This window comes from Papaver somniferum, chromosome 5, assembly GCF_003573695.1.
Source record: "Papaver somniferum cultivar HN1 chromosome 5, ASM357369v1, whole genome shotgun sequence".
In the NCBI taxonomy this organism is placed as follows: domain Eukaryota; kingdom Viridiplantae; phylum Streptophyta; class Magnoliopsida; order Ranunculales; family Papaveraceae; genus Papaver; species Papaver somniferum.
In genome coordinates, this window is record NC_039362.1 from 92750830 (window position 1) to 92760752 (window position 9923).

At 37.6% G+C, this 9923-nt stretch overlaps 2 protein-coding genes across 2 annotated transcripts in view; one reads left to right on the forward strand and one right to left on the reverse strand.

Annotated features, from left to right (window-relative positions):
* The first annotated feature begins 897 nt into the window (after positions 1-897).
* LOC113277650 (zinc finger protein GIS3-like) lies at positions 898-2332 on the forward strand. Its single transcript, XM_026526697.1, has one exon. The coding sequence runs from the start codon at positions 1186-1188 to the stop codon at positions 1981-1983; it is 798 nt and encodes a 265-aa protein (XP_026382482.1). The 5' UTR covers positions 898-1185; the 3' UTR covers positions 1984-2332.
* A 3253-nt stretch (positions 2333-5585) lies between these two features.
* The window catches only part of LOC113282231 (AMSH-like ubiquitin thioesterase 1), a 5584-nt gene continuing 1246 nt past the window's right edge, over positions 5586-9923 (reverse strand). Inside the window, exons 2-14 of the mRNA XM_026531209.1 lie at positions 9626-9690; positions 9367-9442; positions 9113-9286; positions 8764-8864; positions 8194-8299; positions 8065-8111; positions 7497-7815; positions 7179-7268; positions 7031-7093; positions 6872-6946; positions 6239-6301; positions 6098-6150; positions 5586-6013 (exon numbers count right to left, since the gene is read on the reverse strand). Coding sequence (XP_026386994.1) covers positions 5839-6013; positions 6098-6150; positions 6239-6301; positions 6872-6946; positions 7031-7093; positions 7179-7268; positions 7497-7815; positions 8065-8111; positions 8194-8299; positions 8764-8864; positions 9113-9286; positions 9367-9442; positions 9626-9690 — 1407 coding nt within the window. The 3' untranslated portion in view covers positions 5586-5838. The remainder of the gene's footprint in view (positions 6014-6097; positions 6151-6238; positions 6302-6871; positions 6947-7030; positions 7094-7178; positions 7269-7496; positions 7816-8064; positions 8112-8193; positions 8300-8763; positions 8865-9112; positions 9287-9366; positions 9443-9625; positions 9691-9923) is intronic.

Consider the following 9923-nt stretch of genomic DNA (forward strand, 5'->3'; position numbering starts at 1 on the left):
GCAACTATACGAGGGTATTTCTAGTGCTAATTAACAATTCAGGCATTACATAGTTAATTACGTGAGCATAAACGTATACATTATTTCACTGTTTTTTTAAAGTGACGTGATCCAACCGTGTTTCGATCATTTGTTGAAAATAATTTCCAGACAAGATTATTCTATGTAAAGATCTCAAAGGGTCGGCATCCATCACCGGCCTATACGGATATTGTTGGTTGTTGCGTTTTTACTTCTAGCCAGTAAAAACGGATGAAAGTCTTTGATTAGAACCACCAAGTACTACTAACCAGTAACCATAACTCCACTTACATGTACCAACATCCCACAAAAACCACATAAAAAAAAGGGTAGGTTCGCAGCTGCGTTCCGAAGAAGTAAGGAGACAGGGAGTGCGAATCTCTACTGTACTAGTGAGCGGGTTATAGTAAAAGACCACTTTAATCCACAGGTTTCCCTGTCACTAGGGGCAAACCAAACCAGTGCATCATGAAAACTAATCACATGGGGTCTTAAGTACGTGAGCGAGAGTGGTTAGCATATAAAGCCCTACACGGTACACACTCCATGGTTCCAATACTCATTCTAAAGTACTCTTGATATCATTTTGGATGAGACAAACACACACAATCTAAGTACTTAATTAATAGTCAGTCTCCAAAGCCAAAGGGTAACTTGCTGAATGAGATTTATAAGTAGGATCTTTGTGAATCTCAACAACAACACCACACCTACCACTTCTAACTTTCTTTCTTCTTTCCTAGTTCTCTCCAAGTGTTGTCAACAACAACCATCTCAATTCCCTTTCTCCCTTTCTTGTTTCCTTTTTATCACTACCTATATATCTTCTCTCTACTACTGCTCTCACTCATGTTTTTATATAAGAAGAAAGGAAAATGGACTAAACAGAAACTTGGTCTTAATTAATCACATATATATATATATAGCAGCCCCACACATGCAACCACTCTCTTATACTATCTTTTTCCTCCACACTCTCTCTTTCTCAATCACTTTGTCTGTGTATATACAGATATATGCATTTGTATTCTCTATCCCTGGTTATATAAACAAACTCATGTCCAAAGCCTCTCCAGTTTGATATATGCATTTTTCTCAACTCTACTAATTTCTCTTCAAAATTTTATCAAAGTTTATTGTTTAGTTAAATTGTGCGTACTCAAGATGGGAGAAATCGATTACCAACCAACAAACAACTCCCAGCACAACGTCGGCCGGCTGAAGCTCTTCGGGTTTAACGTTTCATCATCAGAGCATGAGATGGATTATATGTCTCCCGCAAGCAAAATTAGTACAGTTAATAGATCTTCTTCTGTTGGATCATCACGGCCACCGGATAATGAAGTCGTCGCTTCTGGAGAATCCCTGAGCGGAGTTAGTAATTGTACTACTACTACTAGTACAGATGTGCGGAAATTTGAGTGTCAATATTGTTGTAGGGAATTTGCAAATTCGCAAGCATTGGGTGGCCATCAAAATGCTCATAAGAAAGAGAGACAACAACTTAAACGAGCTCAAAATCAAATGCAAGCTGCTGCTGCCGCCGCTGCAGCGGCAGCTAATAGAACGACCACCAATATCTCGCCATCGTACGCACGAAGTCCAATGATCTCGGCTTTTGCTTCACCACCACATCTTTTACCTACATCTGTTGCTCCAAATCATCATCATTCACCGCCCTGGTTTTACATGACCTCGCCTACTCATCCTCATGTTGTACCACGGGGAGAGCCGTTTCATCATCAAATTTCCCATGGGTGCGTATTTCCATCTGCATCTGGAGTAATAATGCCATCATTGAGTATATTCCCGTCAACGACAACGACATTTTTAGGGAACGAGTTTATTAATGGTGATCATAATCGTCATGATGGGAAGGGAATGGGACATTCCAGCAGCTTTGATGATAGTTTCGGCACAGGGTTAGATTTGCACCTGAGCCTCGCGCCATCTACGCCTTAGTCAGAAATGATTAAATGATTACATGATAGTGAAACTTACTGCTGTTGTTAATGAGTTGGCTTGAAGTTTCTTAAAGGTTAATCAGTTTTAGTTAGTTCTAGAAAGAATGTCGGCAGCTATCCCCCACTGTGGCCTGCCGTCTTCACCCTGGCTCGTCACCGGAGACTGTTTACTGAAGCAACTGTGGACATGCTGCTTATTATATTCCCGAGTTTGATGATCTCCAAATTGATCGTGTGTGTAGTAGCTATCTACTAGTAATTGCCTACAACTCACTTTCATCTATTGTAAATTTCTCATTTTTTGTTGATATCTTCTTTGAAATCAAACTGCCAATTTCTTACTTGTATAACGTTCTTGATGATCACCTAATGCTCCCTTTTGCTGCTATTTGAGCTTTGCCCAAGTCCATTTGGTTTGTTTTCTTAAAATTGCAAAAGAATAAAGAGCTAGATTGAATTATAGCAATTCTTAAAGGGATTTTTAACAAACTGACACACTTACAAATCCCGATTCAAGAAAATGCCACCGTTTTTTTCAGAGTTTATTAAATGCCACAACCGTTAGATATTCCGTCAGGGCCCACTAACTCGGTCTATAATCATTGAAAAAGTCAATACAACGTGTCAACATTACCTAACTACCCTTGAATTCGTGTTGGTCCAAACTCGACAATGACTCACACTATTAGGTCGATTTGAATCAGTTACAAGAAGCAACATTACCTAACTACACTTGAATTCTCTTTCTCTTTCCTTTCTTCTCTTCCTTCTCCTTCTTCTTTTTCTCCGGCGTTCCAAAGATGAAATCTTTGTTGAGAAAACCTTGCAGAAAATTAGTGAAACCAATCAACCGAGTGTGGTGCTGATGAGTTCATAGTTGGGTTTGGTTAGAATCCACGATTGAGTTGAAGCGAAGTGTTTCTGTGAAGGTTAGAGTTTGATGTTGAGTTTATTTGGAATTGATATGCTAAACGGGATGTTAACAGATGAAGATCAAAGGGTTATTGCTAAATTGAAGTTGTAGTATTGTCTTGAAGAAGAATTGAGATGTTAATGAAATTGTGAAGAAATTAGGGTTCCTGATTTCAGCTGAAAAAACCAACAATCAAAGCCTTTTCTTCTAAAGTTTGATATCCTAATCGAAACCCATATACCAGAAATCTAGATCTGTGTAGTAACTTGAATTATTTTGAAACCCTAGAAAACCGATTTTGTACCTGAAATCGAAGAAAATCATCAATCTGATATGTTATTGTGATTTTATTTCCCACCAGTTGGTTTATTCTGACATACTTTATCATCAGGTATAAGCCCTAATTTTGTCTCGAATTTTGTCAATTTAATTCAATTCTATGAATTAGTAGGTTTACTTTGTTTTGTTTTGTTTTGTTTAAGTTGTTTTAAGATTTAAGTTGTAGAAATTGTTGGAATTGCAGAGGGGTATGTTGAGGGTGGGATGTTTGGGGATCTCTCCTTCATGTGCCCTGAATTTGTCCAGGTAATTTTTATTTACAGTTCAGTTTATTTTTTCTCTAGCTTATTGGTTGCTAATACTGTAACATATTTTTTATTAATCGACTTGTTATTGAGGGAAAAAATGCAGTCTTAGTTATGCTCTTGCTGATGTCACTCCTGAAGCAAAAAATGCTTCTGAATTGGTTGGAATAATGGGAGTTTCTTTGTCAGTTTTCACATTGCCTGGATAGGTCATATCAGATGTCTGGGCCCAGGGACTTTTTGATTAATGGGTTTCTGTTAGTCTGGTTTCGTGTATTGTGAACTTTTTGACTAGGGTTTGTGAGCAGGAAACTCTTCGCTTATAGGAATATATGGGTCCTAGCCAGTGTTTTACTAATTCAGTAGAGATGGCCTCGCCTGGGGTGAAGAACTATGTGTTTCTTAAGTCATTTTAGTGTAATCATCAGATATTAGGCTTGCTTAAAGTACTCTTGTATCTGTGTACTTCATATGCTCTGTCTTAATCAGATTATGGCTCGCTATGATGGCTACATCTTCATATTGTTATTCTGTTAATTATTTGCTTGAGTTCTCAAATTCGCTAGTTACTAGGGCCACATTGGTGAGAGTTGATCAAATTGTTTTTGTCCCTTGTAATAATACTTTGTTACTTTTGATTACAGGCTCAGAAGATCGGTCTTGAGCACATGGATGTTCAAGGTCTTAAGAAGGTTAACAAGAACAAGAAGTTGGTCAAGAAGCTTGCAAAGAAGTTCCACACTTCTACTTTTTCTACTAAGAACTACGTACTTATCAATTTGTTGCTGCTCCTTTGTCTTGCCTTTTTGTTATTATGCTCTTGTTTACTAGCAATTTTTCAACATAGTCATTGCTAATTGTGTTCTTTTAATGCTATGAAATGCAGGTAAGTTCCCAACTCTTGTGACCCATCGCGATTCATTGGAGGCCAAGGTGAATGAAACCAAGGCTATTGATAAACCGTAGGTTACATTTCTTTGCTCGAGCTGTGTTGTGGACGGAATTCCGTCAAGAGAATTCAGGGAAGGAAGGTTTTGCCGCTGCCTGGAATAAGAAGAACTGATGGGTCATTGAAAGCAACAGCAAACTGTGTTGGTCATAATAAGAGAACCTGTGCTGGTGGTGATGTTGGTAAAAACCCAACTGGATTCATGCCAAGCACCGAGTATGATGCTGCAAACTGCACCTTCACTAGTAGAGATCATCCTGAAAGTAGCAGTGCAAGGGGTAAAGCAAAGGTGAACAAATCCAGAGGTACATCTTCATTTGTTGGTGAGTCAACAGGACCTAAAAACTTTGGAAGAGCACCAGCAGAACCTAGCACCCATGGATCTACACAAAATGTTCTGAATTTCAGTCAGAACTTTACTGGTATTGGATCTGTTAGTCAACATATTCCTGTCACAAAGGGAAAGCAAAGCAAGGCTAAGAAGAAGTAGAAGTGTGTGTGTGCTTCTTGTTGTGTTAGATCTTTTTTTTTATGTACCAGAATTCAGTTTTATTTTGATGGATAATCTTACTTTATGAATGGAAATGATATGATATTAGTTAAGAACTAATTACATGTTAATAGTCTTTTGAAGTTCCTTACATATGGTAAAATATGGATCGTCGATTTTTTCTCTTAGATTGATCCCACGTGTATTCCGACAGTTAGCAAATCTTGCACGTTTTTCTCACGTGCACCGAGTCGCGAGTTAACTCACTACTCTATAGCCGGTTAACTCAATCCCAGTGAACTGATTAACTCAATCCTTGTTAACTGATTCAGGGGCTTCTATGTAATTTTGTACGAATTATTTAATGCCACGTATGTACTAACAGAGACTAACAGCCGTTAACCGTTATCTCAAAAAAACGGGATGAAAAAAGTCAAGAGTATGGCATTTAATAAACTCTGAAAAAAACGGTGGCATTTTCAGAAACTGCATATTGGAAGTGTGGCACTTTATTAAAATCCCCATTCTTAAATTGAATTGCCATAGCATGGTGCGTGCGTAGGACTTTTGATTATAGTTGAACTTCCTAAAAACTTCAGTGATCAGTATTGGTATAAGTCGAGTATCCCGGCTTCTGAGAAATTGTAAGATTACTACATAAATATATTTAAGCTAAATAATCCATTCAGCAATGCTAGAAAAAATAGTATCGTACAGGTTTACATTCAACTCCTTTTCTTTGTCTGGTGACTATTTTTCATTGTTGAAAAATTTAAGTTGTTCATGGGAGCCATATACATTTTTGGAAACCGAAAAAGAACTTGTGTAAGATACAATCCAATCCCCCAGAACATGTATATCTGATGTCGTCTAACACGCTAAGCATGTGCAATTTGCACTAGTTATACAAAATATAATCACCTGAGATCAATGATATCAAACTTCATACTAGGATTCATATAAACTTCTGTACACTGATCGTAGATTGGCCCGCCATCAGGTGGCTGCTGATGTGTATGGAAACCACGTTGTGGGCATTTTCTGATGACTGACATGCCTCCAGGGGATGTCAATCTGAAAATACCGTACTTTCTGCATGCAAGGTTCGCATAAATATTAAACTAGAGATTGTTACAATAATAAGCTAAAAATGGATCACCATAGAGGGAGCCTTACCTGGAACTATCTTTTGGAGCCATAACAATTGCAATAGCTTCAGGCAACATAATCTGAAACCATAGAGGAAAAGATGAGGAACAAACAATTTTGCATGAGGGACGTAGGGAGGGAGGGAGGGAGAGACAAAGAGTAATGCACCTGATATGAGTAATGAGTGTGAACGTCCACCGATGACATGAAACATGACTGAGTAGGATGTGTCTGATCAGCATATAAAAAGGAACGGTGAGTGACTAATCGTTTTTTTTTTTTGCCAGCACCAACCAAGATATACAAAGAACTTGCTAACTGGTAGGAAATGTTGGTCAAACGGAAGCATGGATCTAATGTGTGGTGGTTTGTATCTCGTGCAGACCCCACTAGCTTGATGTGGCCATGTTGGAAGACCCTTTTGGTTTTGTTATATGTGTTGCTTAAGATAGGCATTACAGATTTTGACAGCTTAGACTTGGACGCTCTTTTGGTGGTGTTAATTCTAAATATGCAACATCTGAGCACTTAAAGCTCATCATATGTGGATATAGGTTGTCTTCAATCACCAACAGATGATTGGTAGAGAAATCACTCAACCGGCAAGCTTAGAAGCAATAAGAAGTTTTTAAAATTATCAGACATAACAGCATATTGCTTGGAATACTAATGACGACAACTCAACAAGTATTAATATAACTGACACCTCGAAAAGTTGTAATATTAGCGACGACCTAAGTTTTATGAGACCGTCAAAGAGTAAAATATGTTATTTAATAACAACTAACAAAACAAACTCACATGTATCCATCCAAGAGGGAAAAGAGACTGCTTATCCTGAACATCAAATATTTCCTCTTCATTTGTTGTCTGACACTGATCACACAGACCATATAGAATTTGTTAGTCATAAAAAAACATCTGCAGCATTCAGCGCAAATGATAGTAAAAATGGATTACAGTATCTGATGTGGACTCCTGCTTTGGTATGATAAGAGCTGATACATAGAATTTTCTGTTTTTCTGCAAAACCAAAAATGTAAGGATCATTGACAAACTTTACAAAAGGCTATATGAAAATAAGGAGATTAATGTTTTTAACACCTACAAGTAAACCTGCAAGGACACCGCAGGTTTCTAAGTTCCTTTTAGTATTTGATGAAGCTAGTCTCAAAAAAGTTTCCATCACGGCTGTTGACTGGGAAGAAAAAAGAAAGGATGAATAATAAAATGCAACTGTAACATATGATCCAGCTTTATCATTAAAATACATAATTAAGCCATGGATGAAAAGACCAGTGATGCATCCATGATCTTTACTAGGTAATGACAAAAAAGAAGCTTCCTGAAATTTTTTGTCAGATAATTACTTATCACAAGGCAAATATATGTAGTAGAATGCATAAGACGTAGTTAAGAATCTCACAATGTGCAGTTCCAGCGGGGATTTGGATCGAGCAAGTTCATCGGGTAACGAATCCATCCCGCATCCTGCCTCGGTAACTTGCGGTGAGGACGCGGGGATTAAATCATGTACATCTGCAAGGACAGGTGGAGGAGACGGTTGTCTAACAATTTCAACTCGAGTAGGAAGTTCTATCGCATCCAAGGAAATCATTGGACGAGGCTCCTCGGTATTAAGAGGTTGACTATCATTATTCAGCGAAAGCACCGCCTCAAGAGTAGATTTTCCAGATTCAGTATTTGAACTGCCATTTTGAATCATTGGCAGTGGCTGCTGCAAACTGTTTTTCCAAGAAACCAGGAGATGAAGTGGAAAAATATATAGCATCAAAGATGATTATCAGAAACTTGAGGAATGTGTATACTTCTCCCTATAACCCAATCACACTCCTTTTTAGTACCCTGTCTACAAGGGAACTTAATCGCCTTTACTTTAACCAACTATAGTTGTACAACTGACAAAGCACTTATCTTTTTTATTGGTGAGGGAAGGGAGATAGTATGTTTAAGAAAAATTAAGTTTTTCTAACCTTGGGATTTCAATTGGAGTGAAATCTAAATTGCTTGGATATTCAACCTGGACAGCAAGAAAAAAAAAAAGTCAATATTGCTAAGATAATGGACATGGTTTCTACAGGAAGAAAGTGAACAGATCATACCCTTGTGTTACTTTTGGGTGGCTGCCACTGCCCGGAAAGTCCATTTGGACCAAAAATGGAGTGCTTTGATAATGTCTCTTCTGAAGGACGGGGTACAGTTAAGTTGCTAAATGAACAATCAAGGAAGAATGATTAGTATAAATTCAAACTTTTCTTCACCAACTTCAATAACAATGAAATATAGTTTGAAAAAGGAAGGCGGACTATTAAGTATTTGCTACATCCAAACTATGATCTTAAGACACTGGTCAAATTTTAGGATTTCAACAATGGACTGACACCTATAGCCTACAAATCTAGGCTTCATCTATTACTTAGAAACTAAAAGGATAGACTGGGATATCAACATGATTCACAGAAAATCTTTCTTACAGGCAAAATTAGCCTGAGGAGACAACTTGGCAAAAATGACTTTAGACTCAAAGAGGTAATACTGCTGCCTACGCTCATAAAGCAGAGTTAAAGAGTTAAATGGACTCTAGTCTGCAGAGATGATTGTAGTTCATGGCACAGACTAGTGATTACTCGGACAGCTAGAACCTTATTTTACTTCAACCACAAAATACTTACAATTTGCGAAATTGTTCCTCTACAGGCTGACCATATGAACATTTATCTCGCTGGATTAATGGGTTCTGGATTGTGCTTCCTCGCCCAACAGAACGTGGTATCTGGAAGATTTAAACAAAATATAAATTAAAAAGTAACAAAATCGAGAGCAAACTCACTGATAACTTCGCACACTATGAAACTTGATTATTACTGTCTTCTGACTCCTTCTGCTTTATTTTTCTTTGCTTCTTTCTTTTTTTTTAATTATAAACTCAATCCTTCTAATTTAGCTTTTCAGTTCAACGATGTAACAGATATACACAAGTAAGTCTGAAAGGCTCCAAATTAATAGAGAACTTAGACGTACCTTTCCAATCTCGTAATTTGGTCGAGCCTGATTTTTAGCAGGAGGCCACTCTAATGAAGGATCATATGCATCCCGTCCATTTTCCTTAATGGTCCGTTTTCTGTTCAATTCATTGATCTGCAGCTGTACTTCTGGCTTTAATGATTCCAGCTCACTCAGAACATTCAATAATCTCTACATAAAAAAGGACATTAGTCAAGACATTTCAATTGAAAAATGATTAAAAAATTAGTAAATAATTAATTGAGATATACCTTTCCAAATGATTGCCTTTCCCTCTGCAAAATGAACTGGTAATCCTTATGGCATGGTATGGTGTCAACGATCAAACTGGAGGAAGGAAAATCAATTAGTATTGAAAGTACCGTAAGTCCGTAACTGAGATACATACATTCAGCAGAAGATGTTAGGGCTGCTTCAGCACCAAAGTTATTACATCCTTCAGTTTAACAGCCTAATTCGCATATGAACTCCAAGTGAAGTGAAACGTCAAAGCTTTTCATCATTTCTTACCTTGAAAATCTTAAGAGCATAATATATAGATCTATTATATTCTTCTCGGCTCGAAAAATGGCAGCCTAGAAAATTCAAAATTTAAATTTATTAGCTGAAAGTTCATCTACCAAAATCGCGTGCTTTGATAATAATTTGGTGGAACAGTTCCAGACCTCTTCTCATACAATAAGGAGTATCATGAAAGAGAAAAGCAGTAACCACCAGTCAGCAATGCATGCCTATGTTCAGACTTCAGTATGGAAACAAAAACGACAACTATAAGTCTATAAATATATGAAGGCAGGGGGGGGGGGGG

Excerpts from the sequence above, each read along its gene's own strand:
- LOC113277650 (XM_026526697.1), top strand. The coding sequence starts at position 1,186 with ATGGGAGAAATCGATTACCAACCAACAAACAACTCCCAGCACAACGTC.